This window comes from Colletes latitarsis, chromosome 11, assembly GCF_051014445.1.
Source record: "Colletes latitarsis isolate SP2378_abdomen chromosome 11, iyColLati1, whole genome shotgun sequence".
NCBI classification, from domain to species: Eukaryota; Metazoa; Arthropoda; class Insecta; order Hymenoptera; family Colletidae; genus Colletes; species Colletes latitarsis.
Genome location: NC_135144.1, coordinates 8,269,774 through 8,292,902, shown reverse-complemented (window position 1 = coordinate 8,292,902; position 23,129 = coordinate 8,269,774). Strand labels below are relative to the sequence as shown.

At 31.5% G+C, this 23,129-nt stretch overlaps 2 protein-coding genes across 5 annotated transcripts in view; both read left to right on the top strand.

Annotated features, from left to right (window-relative positions):
• The first annotated feature begins 1,042 nt into the window (after window positions 1–1,042).
• Window positions 1,043–2,278, top strand: LOC143347754 (dnaJ homolog subfamily C member 8). Its single transcript, XM_076777238.1, has 5 exons — window positions 1,043–1,200; window positions 1,556–1,714; window positions 1,789–1,855; window positions 1,917–2,011; window positions 2,080–2,278. The coding sequence occupies exons 1-5, from the start codon at window positions 1,123–1,125 to the stop codon at window positions 2,233–2,235; spliced, it is 555 nt and encodes a 184-aa protein (XP_076633353.1). The 5' UTR covers window positions 1,043–1,122; the 3' UTR covers window positions 2,236–2,278.
• A 16,383-nt stretch (window positions 2,279–18,661) lies between these two features.
• Window positions 18,662–23,129, top strand: part of LOC143347724 (uncharacterized) — a 137,401-nt gene continuing 132,933 nt past the window's right edge. For 2 of the 4 annotated variants that reach the window (XM_076777178.1, XM_076777177.1), the window contains exon 1: window positions 18,662–19,307. In XM_076777178.1, coding sequence (XP_076633293.1) covers window positions 19,249–19,307 — 59 coding nt within the window. In that variant the 5' untranslated portion in view covers window positions 18,662–19,248. The remainder of the gene's footprint in view (window positions 19,308–23,129) is intronic. The other 2 variants (XM_076777175.1, XM_076777176.1) reach the window with 2 other exon arrangements.

Genomic DNA, 23,129 nt, shown 5'->3' with positions numbered 1-23,129 from the left:
AAACAGGAACACTAAATAGTTTCGTAGTTCTCTTTAATAGGGTTTACAACGCACCGGAAGAATGAACGTGTGTCTATTGATAGGCGCGCCATTTTATCTCATAAACACGTGACTAATAAATAAATCTTATCAATAAGACTTCAATTAAATTTTATATTTCCAATTAGTACTCGTCGATTTTTTAAGCATTAATATTATGGACGAATCTAATCGCAACGTTCAGTTTCTTGCGTGAGAATGGCATTTAAACAGCAACAGGCGCGTTAAGATTCCTTGAAAGAAAAGTAGAAAATAGAAGACAAATTATGTAATGTCGATGTAAGTAATTAGTTTGCAAGTCGTGTTACTAGTTAACAGATGAACGTGACGTATGTTAGTAAGCAAGGAAAATGTTACAAGGAAAATGTGTGTTTGTAATCGCGTTCCTTAAACAGACTGCATAGTTTACATAAAAAAAAAAAATAACGCGTTTATGTATGAACGGTGTTCAATAGTAAATGACTAGCTACTAGATATCATGCTAGATTAGAAAAAAAACTAAACGTACGCTAGATGTTATAGTATCGTACTAGTATTTACACCCTTCCATTTATGCATTCTATGTTTCCTGATGGAAGATAACAAGTAGTTATGTGTACATGCTAGATTAGTATAAATATTAGTCTTTAGTCCACTGATTTGAACACAAATTTATGCTACGATGTATATTGAATGTATGACTTTAATTTTGTCTAATACATCTTTGTTACCGCTAAAAATACTTTACTTGTTTATTGGTTGTTAAGCTTTGTTAATAAAACATTAAAAAATTTTAAAAGATTCTTTGCTAAATTTTATTAAACCTATCGAACCCTAGACAAATTTACATCTTACGAATAATAAATTTCGCAAATTAATTAATCGTTTTGTACAAGCACAGAAAATTTACGTGCTTGGTGGTTTTATATCTATTTGCACGCTGATTTTATTTTAAATTTTACTTTACCGTGGTAAAATAAATCTGTACAATTATAGCCAGTGATATTTACATCAGACTCGTCAATTAAATAGACAGCAACAATTACTCTGATCACACGCTAATAGGCGGCACCACTATTAATATGGAAGTTAGTAACCATCAAGATGGCTGCTACCAACTCGAGTATATCCAGTGATAATCCAACAAAGAAAGAGGACGAATTCAATGAATTTTATTCAGAAGTATGTAAACGTTGAAACTGAGATCGTGCTATTATAATATTTTCCCGCGAACAATTTATTTTTCAATATAATTCCTGATTATATAACCGTAAACACGCATACCTCGATTTTAGGGTTAACAAACGTCAATTTATATGTACTAAATAAAAACAATAAATAGACTTTTAAGACGATGTGTATGTCGCAGTTGCCTTTTTATTGAATAAATAATACCTATTATCGTTCGAGAATTGTAAATAAAATTGTTTCTGTGGTAAAAGTTTTAGTTAGAAATAAGTTTAACCTATACGAATGTACGCGCGCTCCAAACAAATAGTTGTTTTCCTGAACTTTAGGGAATGCTGCTTTTGTTTAGGTGAAAGAAATAGAAAAAAGGGATTCAGTATTAACTCCTAAACAGCAGATCGACAGATTACTTCGGCCTGGATCATCTTACTTTAATTTAAATCCTTTTGAAGTGTTACAAATTGATCCTTCTACCTCTATAGATGAAACTAAAAAGAAATATCGACGTGTAAGTTAACAATACTGTTTATTTCTTGTTGCCATGCACATTTTAGGATATATGATACTAAATTACTTTTACAGATGTCAATTCTTGTTCATCCTGATAAAAATCAAGATGATGCAGAACGTGCACAACAGGCATTTGAAAGTATGTATTAATTTTCTGTATATACAGTGAGAAATTTTTAACATTATTTCATTGTTTGCAGTTGTTAATAAGGCATGGAAAACGTTGGAGAATGAAGAAACTAGAGCAAAATGCATGGATGTCATTGAAGAAGCCAAAGCTCGTACAGATCATATGGTATATATAATAAAATAAAACTTTTAATTGGTTCATAGAAACATATATAATATTAACAAATTTATTAGATTGCAGAGAAGAAAAAGAAACTTAAAAAAGAAGGAAAAGCTGAAGGAACGACTATGCTCGAAGAAGAAACGGAAGAAGGTTATAGACATGCCGTTTGGGTTATGACAATGAAACTCTTTGCTGATATGGAGCGAAGAAGGTTTGTAATCATTTGAATCATAAAAATTATCGATACACAAAATATTTATGCACTTGCAATTAGTAAGATTCATTTTCTTTGTATAGGAGAGAGTTAGCTACTAGAGACGCTGAGCAACGTAAAAGGAAACGAGAAGAAGAATTATCTGCAGAAGCCCAAGCAGCGTTAGAACGTGAGTGGCAAAAAAATTTTGAAGAGTCACGACAATCAAGAGTTGATAGTTGGAAAGCTTTTCAGTCTGGTTCTAGTGCTACAAAACAAAAAAAGGCAAAGAAATTGAAAGCTTTCAGGCCTCCAAAGACGAAAGCTGAATCCCGATAATTAAACAATTCTTGTTCCTGATGCCTAACATAGATTCTTTCAATTGACATGGTGTTTCATATTCCTTGCAAAGTGAAAGTAGTTTGAGTAGCGTGTTCTCACCATGTGACATCAAATTACTAAGTTTGTCAAAACTAATCGGAATTGTTCTCATTTTTAATTAATTTGTTAATTAAAAAGTTGTGATTCAAATCTAGTTGAAAATATGTTAAATCAGGTGTCAAAGTAGAAAATGTGTTATAAACGGAGTGATGAGTAAGTTGAGCAACAAAGTATGAAAATGAATTATGTGTGTATCTTCCAAGAGTAATTGGTATGTTTGTGGAATGTATATGTATGTATGTGTGTGCGTACATAGTTGTGATACATTTACATGGCCTGACTAAGTTAAATCTTAATGTACAATCATAGTGTGACAAATTATTTCAAAATTATATAAATACTACTGCTCGATATGTATAAAACTTAAGGCAGTTTACATTTATAGCATTGTTGCATAACAAATGTAATATATAACAAATTTTATGACATACAGGGTATTTCTTATAAAGTCACCAACATAATTATCTCTAAAATTTGAAGACATCAAAAGCTGTTAATATGAAAAATGGTTGTACCAACTAGAATATGCATTCCTTCGAACAGAATATATTCTAAACGTGTCTCTAAATGCTAACGATAATCGTGTCATTCACTTTATAAAAATCATCCTGTACATATATATACCTCATATTTTTATCTCAAATGTACAATTAAATGATGTGATGCTTAAATGAAAAAAGTAAACGTTTATTAGCTTTTCGAATCCTTTCAAACTGCTGTGAAAAGTTTACACATATCGAAACGATAATCGGCCATTGAATGAATACTAATTATATCCTAATATAATAAAATTAAAATATAAAAATATGTTTCCTTGTATAGAACATAACCTCTGTTTATATATTGCACAAAAGAGTTCAATATTATTACATATTAGTTGTATGCATGCATGCAAGAAGTACGACAATGAAACACTTCGTCACGTAATAATTACTATATTTACGATAAAACTTTACGTCTGTATTTTTACTCACGTAATGCAGATAAAATCCCAATATCTCTTGCACTTTATAACTTTTTATTACTTTACTTTTCACTTATTATTAATTTATTCATTTTCACAGCAAAATCAGTTTTCATTCTTGAACAACGCATTAGTCATATTAGTGTCTAAAACTTGTTAACGGCTATTTCCGGTAATTTTAAATATACGAATTCTGCAATATGTATATAAATTCTTTCGATAAATATTTAATTTAAAATTGAAAATATACATATACGTCCTTCTTATTTTATAGAATATTTAAATGAAATAATATAAATATAATTTAAAATTTTACCGTTGTCAATATAACTTAACAGGCCATGTAGTCATGACATCCGGTGTCCGATACGTATTCGAGTAACAAATGTTACGTCTTAACGTACACTTGGTCCAATTGTAATTTGTAAGGTTATTGTAAGGAGAAAAATTTCTATGGTGTAAGTTTTCTCATTGCAAGTCATTTGGAATAGTGTTATTAACACATGAAAGTCAATGTCGTACAAGCGCCGATGAGAATGAACGTGAGGTATTGTGAGATAAAACTTTTATTAACGATATTAAATAACATGAACGATCGAATGAAACGAAACTAATTTTGTAGCGTTTCGTCTTTTTTATAATTCATTGCGAAACAATAATATCAACATTCATTTTTATTTCACGTATTATCAGTGTGGGTTTTTTTTTTTACGATGCCATAAACTCCGTGAATGTCGATTTGTACATCAGCGTAATATTAATAATTGGTTCACCATTAGGTAATATAGAATAACACATTAAATAATACACACTGGAAAGACGCCTCGTTTATTTATAACACATATATATATATAATTTTAAGTGATAAAAAAAGAATATCTACTCATATTTTTTATTTGTGTATATGGCAATTTTTTATTTTGCTTAGTAGATTAAATTGTAGACATTCTGTGGTAGATAGAATTCTTTACAAATTTTTTAACATTTTTTTTATACCAATTTCAATTATTCATCCATCTGTATGTAATATCAAATGCACGAGTACATCGTAGTATTATTTAATAAAAAAAAGAAATTCATTCTGTATTTATATACTAAAGCATCAACGATCATTGATAATTTGTATTGTTTCTTATTTAGTTCAACCACACATTATTAATGTATTCGTCTTGTATGTTATGACGTCCATAAGATGTAAAATGTAAATATAATACATATAAAATATCTATTATTTAATAGTTCCACTCAAATTTTATCAAAAACATATTAACATTTGTGTCACGAAAGTTATTAAATATGAATTGTTTTACCGTTAATTAACACTCAAATCTTTTAGAGAAATAAATTTCGTAAAGTATAAGGTGCAAATGAGAAATAAAAAACGCGGGAAATTTGAACTACATTCACTGGGCAGATATTAATTATTTCTCTTTGAAAGTAACACGGTATGTCTAACTTTTTACAACTTCTTCGGGCATTTATTGTTAACTTAAAATATGTATGAATGTTCAAATTTGTACTACCTTGCACTCTTTTGTTATAAGTGTACAACATTTATGAACTTATATGTTTATACAGAATGTTCGGCCACCTCTGGGAAAAATTTTAATGAGGGATTCTAGAGGCCAAAATGAGACGAAAATCAAGAATACCAATTTGTTGATGGAGACTTCGTTAAAAAGTTATTAACAATTAAATTCAAAAATTTCAAATCGTTCTGGAAAAATTATTTTCGGGTGCGGGGGTCAATTACAATAATTTTTGGTGAATAGACATACCCCCGAAATCCTATCCACTTTCTAGAAAAAAATTCGAGAATGTGTGAAATTTTTCAACGGAAAAAAAAAATTTCAAATCGTTTTGGAAAAATTATTTTCGATTGCGGGGGTCAATTACAATCATTTCTGGTGAATAGACATACCCCCGAAATCTTGCGCATTTTCGAGAAAAAAATTCAGTACGGTCGGAACTTTAAACGTTAATAACTTTTTAACGAAGCCTCCATCAACAAATTCGTATTCTTCATTTTCGTCTTATTTTGGCCTCTAGAATCCCCCATTAAAATTTTTCTCAGGTGTGACCGAACACCCTGTATAATACATTTTCATAATTAATTAATCATTAATTTCTTTAATATTGCATTATTCATATAATTTTATAATTGGAAAAATAATAAAGTTGCATATTTTCCACTTTAAAACAAACCTTCGGGAATATATTTGGAAGTAGTTAAATTTTTTAAATATGTAAAGAAGAAATTTTCGATATTTTTTAATTAATTTCACACAAGTCATTAATTTAATCAACGTTCTTGTTGCAATCAAATAACGACTAAGATAATTAATGATTGGAATGATCGCCTATAGATTAATTTAGTTAATCAAAAATTTGATTAATCTGATAATTTATTACATATTCGGTATGAATAATACAACATTAGAGGTGTTAATGATTAACTGTTCAAATGTGTAAATTCATAAATTTTCTAAACTTATAATAATAAACTTATATGAAAGAAAAGTAGCACAAATTTTCCAAAAATTTGTACGTTTTTCAAGTCTATGGCAAATGTATGAAAAAGTTGTAAAATATTTGGACTTCATGATAAATATATAATAAAAAGTAATTCGTTTTTTCATACAAAATACCAGCTTCATTCCTAATAACTATACTCGAACGTCGGGTACCCGATAATATATCCATCCCCCACGCCCCTAGAAATAACGATGCTCCAGAATATTTAAACTTTATAACAAGTTATCAATTCAGTCTTTATTAAGTATGTATCATTATGTTTTGAGAAGTAATTTCGGTGTATCCTGCATAGCACAAATTATTGCTGAAACATTTAAAATATTTAAAATAAATCGAGAAATCGTCTGAATTACCACAATAATATTTCAAACATATTACAATAACATCTAGATAAGATTGGAGGAATATATTTATTAATCGAGGATAACAATAATGAATTGACAATAATAATTATTTATTATAAATCAAAAAATACTTATTATTACAAAATTATTCTAAGGAGCTGTGTAATATTGTGTTTATTTTTATTCATATATTAATCGAGCATAATAATAACAGTTTATTCTAATAAAAATTTTACGACTGTATCTTTTCTTTTAGATTTGTTTCTCTTTCGATCTACGTATTTATGAAAATATTTTATACATTAAAGCAATTAATTTGTATATTTGCTTTATTCTGTATGCAAAAAGAGCGTATTAAAAAGCAATATTAAGCGGAAATATTGCAGTAATATATTTGTAATATTTTCAAAGCAACATTTCTTACTAATATTTCTGCAACATTTCTGCAATATTGGGAATATAACACACCAATGAAATATGCCGTACTGTATGCAGAGTTGGGAAAATTTTACTCTTGAATAATAAATACAAATTTCCGACTCATTTGAAAACTAACTTTCATTTATGTTTCATTCGTAAATTAGAATCTTTTAGTGAACCTTTCGAATCAACATCCAGGTCAAAATTAGCGTATAAATGAATCTATAATTTTTCTTCGTAAATAAAGTTTGCTCAACTCTGTATGGAATAGAATCTAGACACGACGAGTATCTGTGAAAAAAGAACAGTGCTCTGCAATATTTAATATTTACGACAAATTATCAACAGAATTTAATAAATACGTAATGTTCTTTAGTGAAAACGAATTCTGCCACATCTATCTAATATTTTACATATTATTGTATTTAAAGAACATTACACAAAAATATATCACACATATTTAATACATTAGAATAAAATGTATATATACTATGGTGCATAAGTATTTGTACACTTTCGCATTATTGTAAATGCATGAACTTCATTTTAAGTAAGACGCTCTAATATAGGTTTTACTTCCGATCTTATCTTAGATGACCATATAACGTTTGTAAATACCGAAAAAAATATTATTTAACATGAATTTGTATAAATAAAAGAGCAATAACTAAAATTTGTTGAAAATTGATGTTATGTTTTCAGCAATGCTTCGAAGTACACATTCATATACAGGGTGTTCGGCCACCCATGGGAAAAATTTTAATGGGAGATTCTAGAGACCAAAATAAGACGAAAATCAAGAATACTAATTTGTTGATGGAGGCTTCGTTAAAAAGTTATTAACAATTAAATTAAAAAATTCCAAATCGTTCTGGAAAAATTATTTTTGATTGCGGGGACCAATTATAATCATTTTTGGTCAATAGACATACCCTCGAAATCCTAACCATTTTCGAGAAAAAAATTCCTTATCGAAAATATAAATTCAGGCCAGAAATGCCTCCCGTAAATTTCAGGCGAATCTTTAAAACACCATAACTTCTGAACGGATTGGACGATTTTAATGTTTAAAAAAGCAAACTACGCGTATTTTGATGGAGAATATGTACAAATCGCAAAAATATTTGAAAAGTTGGTCTTTGACCCCGCAAAATGAGAAAACCCCCATAAAAATGGTCTAATTTTCAAACAGCCATAACTCCTACAATTGTGAATATATTTCAATGAAACTTTTTTCTGAAGTAGAGCTCATGGGTACCTACAAAAAAGTATTAAACAACTTTTCTGTAGGGCGTCAAACAAAATTACTAAAAATGAAAAAGAGATTTTTAAGAAAAATCGACGGGGGGTAGGTGCCTAAATTTTTTGGCAAAATTGAAAAGTTTCAAATCGTTCTAGAAAAATTATTTTCGGTTGCGGGGGTCAATTACAATAATTTTTGGTGAATAGACCTACCCTCGAAATCCTACCCACTTTCTAGAAAAAAATTCGAGAAGGTGTTTAAATTTTTCGGCGAAATTGAAAAGTTTCAAATCGTTCTGGAAAAATTATTTTTGATTGCAGGGACCAATTATAATCATTTCTGGTCAATAGACATACCCTCGAAATCCTAACCATTTTTGAGAAAAAAATTCCTTACCGAAAATATAAATTCAGGCCAGAAATGCCTCCCGTAAATTTTATGCGAATCTTTAAAACACCATAACTTCTGAACGGATTGGACGATTTTAATGTTTAAAAAAGCAAACTACGCGTATTTTAGTGGAGAATATGTACAAATCGCAAAAATATTCGAAAAGTTGATCCTTGACCTCGTAAACTGAGAAAAACCCAATAAAAATGGTCCAATTTTCAAACAGCCATAGTTCCTACAATAGTGAATATATTTTAATGAAACTTGTTTCTGAAGTAGAGCCCATAGGTACCTACAAAAAAGTATTAAACAACTTTTCTGTAAGACGTCAAACGAAATTACTAAAAATCAAAAACGAATTTTTAAGAAAAATCAACTGGGGGTAGGTCCCTAAATTTTTCGACGAAAAAAAAAATTTTTAATTAATTCTGAAAAAATAATTTTCGGTTGCGGGGGTCGATTACAATCATTTTTGGTAAATACACATACTCCCGAAATCGTACCCACTTCCGAGAAAAAAATTCAGTACTGGCGGAACTTTAAACATTAATAACTTCTTAACGAAGCCACCATCAACAAATTGGTATTCTTGATTTTCGTCTTATTTTGCCCTCTAGAATCTCCCATTAAAATTTTTCTCAGGGGTGGTCGAACACCCTGTATATGTAGATTTCGTTATAAAATTTTAACCGCCCATTAGATATAAGATACAGAATTAGAACGTTGCAGTTGGTTTCTTTATCTCCATTGATCACAGTTATGTATAGCGAAAGGCAAGGAACAAATTCTAGAAAAACGTGCTAATATTAAAACAAAAAGTTTTGTAAATCTGTTGTGCAATACACGATTACTAAAGTTTATCGATAAGGACTCTTATAGAAGAATCGGTCAGAGTGGCTTAAAAAACTGTACAAATTGAAGATCGATATATTCATACTGTTGGAACAAACAAAATGGACGAATAAAAGTATCCTATTGAAGTTACAATATTAAAAGAGACCATTAAAATTTGGATTGCATGACACGTAGTAATTAGCATACAAATTAGACGATAGCAAATCGAATTTAGATCAATCGTTAAGCGAAGAATTTCTGTTCTTATGAAAGATCATTTAAGAAATCTATTAAATAATGTTATTTGTTTTCGTAACCGTTTCATATATTCATAATCGTTTATTCTAATAATATTTTACTCGTCTTTGTTTTCTATATACAAGCATGAAATATAAGTATGATAATGCAATCAGAATATATGAATACAAAAGTGTGAACGCGTTAGCGCTTCCCATCGTGACGACATTGACTATTAATTTTATGCAAATTTTTATCTGTATTTCGGATCTTATTTCTGTTATGCGTTACTTTAGTTTGTCCATGTTAGTAAACATTTGATTTTTTAGTTGTGCAACATAATCCTAAATGTGTTCCACAGTGACTGACTTGGCCACTTAATAATATTCTTAAAAATTTCCAAAACATTTTATTCCACATGTTTTAAATGACATCGCATATTTTTTATTTCGCAGAGTTGTTATCGATGAAATTTTAATTGCACAAATTTTTTCAATCAATCTATTATTAGAACACTTGATCTGCATATCTTAACATGCTCAGACTTTTGGCTGATTTATAATCTGTAAACATTTTATACAAAATATAAATTACTTATATATTTTTATATTTCATACATAGTATAAATTATTTTAGTATATTTAATCTTTAGCCAACGTTAGTGTGTTTCTATTACGCTCAGAACCAGCTATGTATACTTAATGAAACTTCTCTGTTACTGAAAGTACTATACTAACTCCGGCTTGTATGCACTCGAGTCGATTTCACTCATTTCCATACGTCCAGTGAAACTACCAATTTTTTTCAACACGACCTTTTTTGTTTTAAGTTAGTTTCAAAATAATTGTCGTTGACACAAATTTTGTTATTACAACGCTGTTATTTATAAAACATGAGTAACTGCATATATCGCATAAAAGTCTGTTTTAAAAATGATGATTATGATAAATGTAAAATACAAAAGTTACTTGATCTTAAGGGGGAGACAATTATTTTATTTATTTTCTATTTGTTGAATGCTTTCAAGGTTATTTGTAGAGTAACTTTATTTATTAAATGGAAACTTATATTTTTATTTAGAAACTCTTATTTTACGGAAAAAAAGAACAAACTTTTGTTTGAAATATTTTTTTATAAATTTTATTTTACAAGGATATTTAAAAAAATAACGTTTACTAATGAAACTTCTTAATTTTCTTTATGATAAATAACGACAATAATGATCAATAACAATTACACATGAGAAGTGAATATCATGACATTTAAAAAAAAGATTTCATACAAAAGTTTGTTCTGTTTTTACGTAGAATAAGAATCTGTAAATAAAAATATAGGTTTCCATTTTTAAAAAAGATTACCCTTCAAATAAGCTTGCAAGCATTCAATAAATAAAAAATAAATAAAATAGTTGTATCGTCTCCTTAAAACCGAGTAACTTTTGTATTTTACAATCAAGCCCTAGCAAAGAGTGAGCCAACTAAACCATGTATTTTATTATAATTAATTACCATTTTATAAAAAATGTAGTCAATAAGAAAATTGTACGTCTTGTAACTAAGCAGGTTCGTTTAAACTTTTTTAAAAATATTAAAGATGCTAATATAGTCAGACTATCTTACTAATTTGTTACTAATATAGGCATAATGAATGAGATCAGTAATTTAATTTACTTCAAAACTAAAAGATGCGTTCATTAAAATAACCATTTATTTATTCTGTGATCTTACACATGGGTGCAACGTTAAAACATAAAAATATTTCTAAGTCTAATTTTCGAAACTGAAAGTAAATATTTAAGTTACTAAGGAGTTTGTCGGCATAGTGTATCTCGAAGTTTCTGCATCGAGTTACGATTAAATATATTTTACGTGACTGTACACTTCCATCCGGAGTGTGCACGTGGGATGAATATAAAGTTTATTAACCAAAACTACACACACATGCCTATATATATTATTTATTTATTTCTCTATCTCGTTAAGGATATACTTTTATTTTCTACATACACTATCATAAATATTAACGCTTTTTTATTTTAAGAATTTATTTCTCGCGATAATTCTAACGGAAACACATAAAATTGCATAATATCATAGGAAAACCATTTAACTTTTATATTTCAATCTCTCAGTAATAACAGAAAACAAAAAATATCTGAAACTTTAACTAATTGAAAAATGACGTTCACTTTATAAAATTAAAAAAAAACAAGTAGATAGTAAAATTATTTTTTTCTACGATCTAATCAGACACAAAAATCGCAACATAGGAACAATCATCTCATGTGAATATCAATTGCATGTCTTAAAATTAACTTGCGGCAGTCACAAGTGCAACTTCCGGAGTCATAACCAGCACATTCACAGTGTGCCCACATTTCACACGTGAAACATTTACTCTTCTCCTCCTTTGTCTTTGCTATAATTTACATTGCAGAAAAGTATTGCTACGTTTGAAATATTCTAAATAAACAGATAATTTTCTTCTATTACTTGGAGTGTTACTAATTATATAACGTTGGTAGCTTCTTATATACTTCAGTATTCCACAATACTCCAAATATGCACTCACTTTACTTACATAGGAGAATATAGAGAGAATTAATTTGATCATACATTAATTATATTTTCTATCAAATTATTCATACTCTTTCACTTCGAATATTAAACATATATTATTGGCATTTAAATCTCATGCACTTTTGCAAGAATCGAGATTTTTAATCAAACATAAATATACATATATAGCGATTTCCAAAATAATTCATAAATTGTTTCGATTTGTACAAGTTCTTTAAAGATTCGAAACCACTTTGCTCGACTACTAATTTGATTTTGCATACGCAGTCTGCACATGCGCAAAACAGGTGCGTGAAACGCGTCTCGCGTGCAACAGATATCAGTGCATTCTCGTCCTTTCAAATTTTCAGTTCGATCCTTAGGAATCGGTTTCTCTTTCTGTAAGAGCGATCGCGACCGATCGGTTTGCGGTTGGGGACCGCGAGAGTGAAATTCCAGTCGGAAGAGCAATGACATATCGTGCTAATACGAGTGAATGCAACAAGAAAGCTATAAGAAGTACACGAAATAAATTTAAACAAAATATCATTGAATATAATCCACTAATAAAAATTTTTTATGACGTAATATGCAATTATTATTAGTTATTCTTGGAAAAGCCGTAAGAAAATGTTACGCATGTCGTAGAAGAGCCAATCGAATCATAACGATGCTGTCGTATTAGAAACGAATGGTTTTATTAAGTAACTATTATATAATGTGTCCCGGAAATTTGTATCAAGAGAAACTGAATGTCGTGAGTAGATTATAACTTACATGCTTTAGAGTTTGTACCGAAGAAAATTGCATCGACGAAGCAATGATGTTTTGGAAAGGTGAAAGTGAAATAACGATAAAAGCGGCACAAAAAAAACATTTTCAACGCGCGACCAAACACTTTGTTTATTTTTCTGCCTTCGAATTTTCGTTTACCAATCGCTTAAACTCTTTAATACTTGTTATCGAAGGTGACTAGATATTTCGAATTATTAAATAATATTATTATCTAGATTTTCAAATTAGTGAATGTTAGTTCATATAAGTTCCTTTTAGTTTTATATAAATTTTAGTAGCATATAATTTGACATATATTTAAAAACATTACAATAAAGTAAAATGTATTATTATCAGCCATTTAGACGCCATTGCAATACGGTAACAAACGTTATTATAAATACAATATAAGCTTGAAAAATTATAACAGTTTTGAAACATTTCAGATTAATTCACGCACGAAAAGCAAGAGAAAGGGTTGTATTTATAACAAACATAAGATGAAAACAGTTTTGACTGTTTTAAATATCAAATTTATTCGAACATGATTTATTATCCGATATAGATGAAAATATAGATAAATATTTTTCTTCGTGGCTTTTTAATAATTTGGGCACAATAGGCTAATCATTGGAACAGAGTTACGGAAACACTGTATATCAAAATAAAATTTCGTTTCTAAAGTTATGCCAGAAATCGCTGAGATGTGTAATATGCTTGATATGGACTGAAACGACGTGAATGCGATAGTAATAAATGCTCCATCGCAGTACAGTTATTTCTCATAAAATTGAAATTTTTCAGAATAGATATTGCAGCATCTAAAAATATAGAAATATTTATAAATACTATTTATTATGCATTTCAACGACTCTTTATATTACTTTAGCAATGGAATTTTCATCTGGCATGTTATACAGGATGTTCCATTTAAATCGATTCAGCAGAATATCTTCAAAACTATTGATAATATTGAATAATATTACAGACAAAAGTTTGATGGTTTATTTTAATCTGATGTATTTTTTGTTTTGGAAGGAAGCTAATGCGACGTATATAGTATTCTGCTGGATTAATTTAAATGTGACACCCTGTATATGGATCACTAGTAATGTATGAGGTTAGCAAATAGTATTATAGCTTTAATAAAATTAATCTTGAATCATTGATCATCATGAATTTAAATCATTCTTGAATCAAAATGGCTAGGAACGATTCACTAAAAAATTGAGTCCTACAGAATCAATTTGTTAAAAATCATCAGTAGAATTCAATTTAACATAAAACTCTAGAGAAAAATAATGTAAATGGTAAATTTAATGATAATTGATTTTACGTTACAAGGTCACAGATAAATTCTCTTAAAATTAATAAATATTAGGTTAACTACTGTAATAGTTTAGTATTGTGGTATGCGGTGCCCGATAAATATTTCAAACTTTTTCGTTGACGCTCGCGAATTTGAGAGAAATTAATAATCTCGGATAGAGAATGAAAGAACGCGAAGGTTTATTGCGTTTTTGTGTGATTGAATGCGATTAAATGATTGGTTGAAAAGAAATGACTGGTTGAAACGTGTGACAAGTTAGTTGTGTTCAATGACTGATTGGCGAGAAGTGACTGGTTTACTGATGATTGTGGAGTGACTTGTTGAAGTGCGATATGATTGAAAAGAAACTAAAGAACGTCTAACTGAGGAAGGACACGAACTGTCCAACTTTTATTTTAATATGCTTTTGCAGAATGACAGAATGATCCCTTTTGGTGTATTTAAAATATTAGATGTAAATACTCAACACTTTTTTAGATATAAATAATTAAAGTGGGACAATTATAAGTTCTGTATAACCCTGTTTATTCACAGAATGTCTCGTTAAATTTAATATTAATTCAGTTCGTAAATTAAAGTTTGATTTACAAATATAAAAAATATACTACAAACAATCGAAAGCAAAGATTTCTAAGGATAAGACAAGGATGATTTATAACTTTTATGCAAATAATTTCAGTCTGTATAGAATCTAAGAAAAAGCCAATAAGTCGAATGAATTATACGATTTAAAAAGAAAATTGAAAAAAATGCGTGATTCCTTGAAATTGGTGTCTAAAAACTGCAATCTGATAATCCAGATTGTAACTAACTTAACATTAAAACTACCGACAATTATAGTATATTTATTTGTACCAAATACATTAAAACGATAGATACTTGAAGAAACGTGTAATGCAATGGAAATAAATGTTTATTCACTCTTTTTCAGAAAACTAGGGTAAATTTTCCAAAATTCAGTCGACTGAAATTTTTACAATTTGTATTAGAAATTACGTTTGGGCCTTTTTGACCACTTCATTAGTCCTAGTGTTGAAAATCAAAAATATCAATTTCTTAATTGAGGTTACGTTAAAAACTTATTAAAAAAATAAATTGAAAAATTTCAAATCGTTCCGAAAAAATTATTTTTAGTTGCGGGGGTCACTTATAATCATTTTTGGTCAATAGATATACCCCTGAAATCCTACGCACTTTCGAGAAAAAAATTCTTTACCGAAAATGTAATTTCTAGCTAGAAATGGTTCCCCAGAATTTCTTGCTTACATTTAAAACACCATAACTTCTGAACGGATTGGACGATTTTAATGTTTAAAAAAGCAAACAACGCGTATTTTAATGTAGAATATGTAGAAATTCTAACAATAATGAAAAAGTTGTTCTTTGACCCCGTAAAATGAGAAAACCCCTATAAAAATGGTCCAATTTTCAAACAGCCATAACTCCTATAATAGTGAATATATTTTAATGAAACTTTTTTCTGAAGTAGAGCCCATAGGTACCTACAAGAAAGTATTAAACAACTTTTCTGTAGAACGTCAAACGAAATTACTAAAAATCAAAAACGAATTTTTAAGAAAAATCGAGAAGGGTGCCTAAATTTTTCAGCGAAATTGAAAAGTTTCAAATCATTCTGGAAAAATTATTTTCGTTTGTGGGGGTCAATTACAATCATTTTTGGTGATTATACATACCCCCGAAATTCTAACCATGTTTGAGAAAAAAATTCTTCACCGAAAATATACTGTGTGACCGAAAATGTTTCTATAACTTTTTAACGAAACCTCAATCAACAAATTAGTATCCTTGATTTTCGTCTTATTTTCACCCCTGAAATCTCCCATTAAAATTTTTCTCAGGGGTGACCAAGCACCCTGTGTATTCATAACAAACAAGTTTCTACCGTTGCGTGTGTGCACGGGTGGGGGAATATGGCTGCACACGTTACACATACGAAGTCGAGATAAATGTCGATGTACAAGAATCGACACGTTTAACGGGAGGAAACCGTTTCTCTTTGTAGTATCGCTCGCTCGGTTCAACAAGTGTTATTTTTGCGCGCGCACCACGGGCAAAGGAACGCGTTCGTGTGACCGCTTCACAAATGGAACGTCTAGTCGCGTTCGTGAACAGTGTACCGCGTAGAGGTACCGATGGACGTCGGTGTGCGTTCTGTGAGCTACAGGTAGGAGGCGGAAATACGTCTGAACGTGCGCGATCGCGAGGAAACCGTACAGCTGAATGCATCAGTGTGTGCAGCTAAAAGAAATGCGCTTACGCATTCCTCTGCAAACGAAGGACCAACTGCACGTTGTTGACATCGACGCACAGTTATTTTTACGTTAAAAGACCTCCCTAATCGTGGTTTGAATAACAAAAATAAAATTCTGTTTGATCGTGCTGATGCACGTGGGAGGGTGTACGTTTGTTAACACGATTTTGATTACGTCTAAATATTGGAATAGATTTCAATGAAACATTATATTTCAGTTCTATATTCTATATGTATATAGATTACATTTTAAGTAGAATCATAATGACTATTATTTTTTGTACTGTTTTGGACTTTCTTGTGGAGAATTCATAGAAACAATATAGCGTTTACGTGAGTACTAATATTGTGACAAATGAATCATAACATTATAAGACGCAGTTACTGAACAGGTTGCTAATGAGGCAGCGAATGGATAAGTTATTGACATTTAAAAATATAATGGGTGTAATATATCCAGACAACCGTACTGAAAGAGTATCGATGCAGAGTATAAATTGTGTGTAGCTCTGTTAGGAATACTTATTTATATCTTTTCTGCGAGCGAAATAATAAACTAAGCTACTATATGGTGGTTGCAACTTCCTATTTTGCAGTATCTACGTCTCAACTCGAATCTCGTTTATAAATTTCATGAGATATTGGATAGATTTATTAACATTCAGTCATAAAAAGATAAAGAACTTTTATAAGTAAACAAATTTTGAATTTTATTAAATATCCTTGTAAGATAAAATTTGATAAAAATATGTTTCATAAAAAAGTTTGTTCTTTGTTCGCATAGAATAAGAATCTCTAAATAAAAATATAGGTTTCCATTTTAAAAAATAAAATTATCCTTAAAATAACCTTGAAAGCGTTCAACAAATAAAAAATAATTAAAATAGTTGTGTTTCCCTCTTGAAATCAAGTAACCTTTGTATTTAATATGTTTCCCAAAATGTGTTATTTTCAAGATATTTGTATTTAAAGTTTTCAAATGAACACCCTGAATACATACATATATGTATATTGTTTCTTATCCTAGATAGTACTTTCTAGACTTATTTAATTCGTTACTGCATACAGTTGTATTTTGTGTTTAATTAGTTATAAGTTGCTCAAAATATGTTGTTTAATTAACAAGAAAAAGATAAAATTTGATGAAAATATTATTATTATTCATATTTGATACCACTTTGGACAAGTATTATTTATTTATTTATAAACGGGTATAATATCCATTAACCTATAAAGAAGAAGAGCACAAACTGACGAATAATATAGAAAATATAACTGTAACAAGAAATGTCAAATTACAATATATTATAAACAAGATCCTTAAACGAGATTAATGACGTAGACAAATCAAATACCACACAATAATTATTATCTGTTAAACATATACGGTTCGCGAGATCTGTAGAGGATAAATAAGTTAAATGTCAGGCGAGAAGAAAAGTTCGACTATATGTATCTTGAGGATTTCGGAGCACAGAAATTAATATAGGATAGAAGAATCGAACTGGGGATTAAACCATGTAAAATTTTGAATAAGAAAACGAAATCTGCCATATTTCTGCGACTAACAGGCGTTTAAAAATTTTAAATATTCAAGATTTGTGCGCAATTATGATCGAAATAATTAATTGGATTACCAAGCATAAAAGCTGCGAATCTTAAAAATTTGTTCTGGTACTCTTCCGATCATACATTTATATTTTAATAGACCAGGAAACCAGATTATCGATACTCGGTCTAACAGGAGTACAGTAAAGAACTTTAATGGCTCCAATTCTTAAAGTCCGCAGCACGCCGCCTCACGAAACCAATGCCACGATTAGGCTTTATAAAATCAATTTGGAGCTGCGTTTCCAAACCTTGCAATGCACAAACTCAAAAGATCCGCGACGTTTGCCAAAAACTGACTTTTATCCGTCCAGATTGGCGACCCGTCATCGTGCGACGTGTGTACGCAGAAAACACGTGTATCCATCACGCGACACAAGCATCGGCGCGCGCATCGTCGCGTTCCTCAACGTATATATGTACACTGAGGGACCTGTTCGCTCGTCGTATAAATACGCTTGTGTAGATCGTCACGCAAACAAAGGAGAAACTGTCGTGCGCGCTACACACGCGCAGCCGAACGGTACCGGTGTATATCGGTGGTTAATAGCATCCCTACGAATCGTGTCGTCGCGCGTGTGCGTGCGCGCAGGTAGAAGGAACGCGTTTCATCCGCAAGCAGCCAGCGAGCGTCTGTTCACGGGACGCAGTGTGCGTGCGTGCGCACAGGTAGAAAGAAGAGAACAGCGGCAACAGAGGCAAAGGTGCGGCGTGACCGTTCTCGTCGCGACACTACCGCGGGAGTGCAGCGAGTCGGTCGCCGTCGGTCTTCGCTGCTTTTCGATCGTGCCGGAGGATCGTGGAAAATCCGTGGATCCAGCAACCTGTTGCGCTACCGATCTCGCGTGCACAGATCCTCGTGCCAGCATACCGCTACCGCGGCAGCCAGCCAGGCCTTGACGGGCGCCAGCCAACCTGGACACTTATTTAACTTGCGCGGCTTATACGCGTTCACACGTGGATCGTCGAGTTCGCGGCATCGTTGCATGGATTCGAATCGGGACGAATGCAAGAGACGTCGAGGATGCACGGATTTCGACGTCGATTTGTGACCGGTGGGTGATCGTGTGTCGATAGTGCTTGGTCAACGGAGCACCATGTCAACGACGGACGTGTTTCGAATCACCCAAGGACCGCCAGCCGAGGAGGACCAAGGGTAACGTCTAACAAAGTGTACTTTTCGTTTGGTCGGTTCTACGAGTCGAGATTCTCGGTTCAGGAAAGTAGAAAAGGATTCGTGCGATCGAAGGACACGAACGGCACGAGTGATTGTTCCGGAAGATCGGCCGGGAATGTTTGCGTCGAGGTTTCGTTTACGCGTTCCTCGCTTCGAGCACGCTCTCAAACGCGATCGAAGACTCGTACGGTCGATATAGAATGTTGATCGACCGTTTGGAATGTCATTTAGTCGGTTCTTCCTCGCGCGGAGAGTTTATCGAGTGTTTTGGAATTCTTTTCGTGGAATTCATAGCGCAATGTTTCATCTCTTTTTTTCTCGACTATCAGGCATGTCACGACAAGCGTGTTTATTGAACTTTAACGCAGTAATTGAGAAAAAATGCCAGTCCAGCGAACACGCTTACATTTATAGCCTAATCTTTCTAAGATTCTAGTTTCTGTTACGATCTGTAAATTCCACTGGAAGGTACTCGATGAACGTACTTAAATGTTTCGAGGACGAAACGTTCGACCAAATCTTATTTACATATTTTATACCTCACCAACGTTTACGGTTTATCGAAATGATTTGCGTTATACTTTCTATGCTGCTCCAGGCGATAAACCTCGACGAGCACAAACCAGCGGAGTGACTGTCGAATACTGAACCGTCGCGTCGGGAGTAAGACGTTTGCGAGAAACCTGTTTTAATATTACCCAGAGCTTTTCAACCTAAAACGCGGCGATATAGAAGTTCGGCGTTTACAATATTTGGGTAATTATACCGGTTCTTTCGCGATCGATCAAATAACTTGACGCTTAGATATTCTCGTCTTTCACCAACGAGCATATTTTTCGACAAAAACAACCGAAACGAATAGTCCAACGAGTGACAGTAACTAACAGTCTGTAAAATATGCCATACGTTTTTAAGAGTGTATAATTGCGTTATTTGCTAGAAGAGCATTTCTGGCGCCATCGAGCGTATAATTAGACAAATGCTCCGATAAAGTGCGTGTATCTTTTATTGTTACTACGCCGCGTAATTTATTTGATATTGCAGCTGTTACCGTAAACGCCAGTGTGGATTATATTTTTATTCCACTCTTATTGTTCCGCGAACAATGCCATGGAACGAAATTCTCAGTTGTTATGGTAACAAGTATTTTGCAGGATTTCCATTGACTGGTTCACCGCGCGTAACCCGTCAGAAACGGTCCGTTTCGTGCGAATTTAGCAAATTATCGTTGATTTTTTGAATTAATCGTGTGATCGGCAATACTATAAATGGCTACGAATGAATAGAAAATGCGAAAAGCATCCATATAGAGGTAGTACCGCGATATTAGTCACGTTCCTCGACGTTCTCCCCCCTCTTTTCTCTCTCAATGTCAATGACTGCTCCCTCAGGGCTAGTTGTGACCCTCCGTGCGAACGAGAGTCTCGTCTTTCTGTATGTCGTAGCATATAACCGAAGTCGAGTGGAATGGCGCTTTCACACGGAGGTATAAGGAACCCGCGATATTTATATATGCACACCCGCTGAATTAACCGACGTGGCTCAAGACAGGAAATATTATCTCAATGAAAAAATTATTTTAGTACTTTCTAACGACGTTTTCTATTTTATTCCTTGGGGCACGGATGGGCAAGGCTCACAGTGTGCAAAACGTCCGAAACGCTGACGTTTATATTTGTATGAAAATTAGCGTAGTAGGGTTCTCGAGGTCGCTGATTACGAATCTAATTAACCGTTTATCGATAAATGAATGTTTTCATTCATGAAATAATAAAGCGATTCTTTTTTTTGGATGTGCTATTAGCATAAACACGCCTTTTACATATTCCTTATAATTCCACAAAGTTACAATAAGAGCAAATGAATTTTGAATATAATTTGTGTTTAATTAGACAATATCCTCGCATTTGTTATTCAATAGGATGTCCAAAAAAAATCACTTTATCACTGTTATTGTTAATATATAGAAATATACAATATACGTCTATTGAAATAGTTTTAATTTGTATATATCAACAATAACAGTTGTATATATTAAAAATATATGAAAATGTAACAAAAGATACAACTAGAGTGCTTCTATTACTGCCTCTTTAAGTTTATCGCATAACATAATTTAATTAGTTGAAAGTTTTTTAATTAAAGAAATCGTTTGAATACAGTTTAAAGCATAATATTGCTAAAAGTTTTACGAACGTTTCAGAATAAATTTTTAAATGACCATTGGTAAAGTCTGCCGTGGTAATTGATAACATTGCAATATTATTGGAAACATTGGTAATATATTAATAATATACAATGAAAACACATGAAAATATATAATTATTGAGGGAAGACAGAAGTATTTCAAAAATATTTAAAGGTTAACGAAAATATTAACAAATCTATACACTTTACACCATTCGAATCAGTAAAAATGCAAGCAAAACCATGATTCAACGTTTTCTTATACAGTTTTTCTAACTTTTGTTCTTTGTTACAGTTTAAAGTATTATCAAATGGCATTACAATTCGTAAAAACAGTTTTCATTGCTTCAAAAAATTAGATTTAACTGCATTTTGTCACGTTTCGGACGTTTCACGTAAATACTGTGCGACGCTGTTACCACGCATTAAACTCTCCAGCGACGAATGATTTTGCTCAAGATAAACAAGAATTCAGATCCACGCTGTCCTGCAACAGCTGTTAATCTTATGACGATCTCGTCGCGTTACGTCACTGGTAAACTTAATTACGAATGTTTAGTCGACATGTTAATGGTTAAATTGAAAATTAAACGTACACGTGCGCGTTCCTTTCGAAAAGTTTCATTATTTGAGAATACATATATTCGTCAAGTTTTATTTCAGAATTCAAGAAAATAATGCAGTTATGAAATATTTTTGAGAGTATAACAAATTTTTGTTCGCGTTTTTCGAACTGGTTTTTAAGATTACATATATAGAAATTGCACCTTTCACCTTAAAAGACATGGTGTTTTACAAGAAAATCATGTTCGAACGATACAGTATCGTACATTATTATATCACAAATACTTTCCCTTTGAGTTATTTCAAATAGACAACTACAAAACATGGACGGTAAATCTTACTTAGTAACTTAGTACATACGTTTATTGTTTTCCAATGTTTCTTTTTTTAATTTGCATTCCAAAGAATGTATTTCGAATATATCAACAAATTTTAATAAACGGGCAATAATAGAATTTGAAAGCAAATTACAAAGATGACGCTTTATCACCCATAAAGGTAGGAAAGTTCAGAATGAAATTTTGATTCTATTAAAGATTTGTACAAATAAATTAAAAAATTATCCACCTTTAATCTTTATATATTTTTTAACACTTGCTGCAAAATTAACGGTAATTTCTTGTTTACGTAGATTTGAATTAAGTGTAGAGATTTTTTGATAACGTCGTGCAGATTAAATTTTAACTTGAATTATGTTACCTTTGCGTCTCCAGTTTCAATGTAATCTCGCCAACTGTTTTCCCGCGATGCGGTAACAAATAGACACAATTGCGTTTTATTTACATAGATGTATCGTAGCCTCGTACTTCCGTCTAACTTCCTGACTGCGTAGAGTAGATTTATGCATTTATTTGTGATAGTTGTTTCTAGAATGTTGGCTTTGGCGCACAAACAGTTGTTTAATTTAAACTGAAAAAGATTTTCGGAGATTCATCGATACAAATACGTACTATGATATAAATTTTAAATGCGTATCGAACAATATCTAAGGTATAAAGTCTTTCTACTGGAAAATATTCCCAAATCAAATTTTATTGCATAATATTGTCG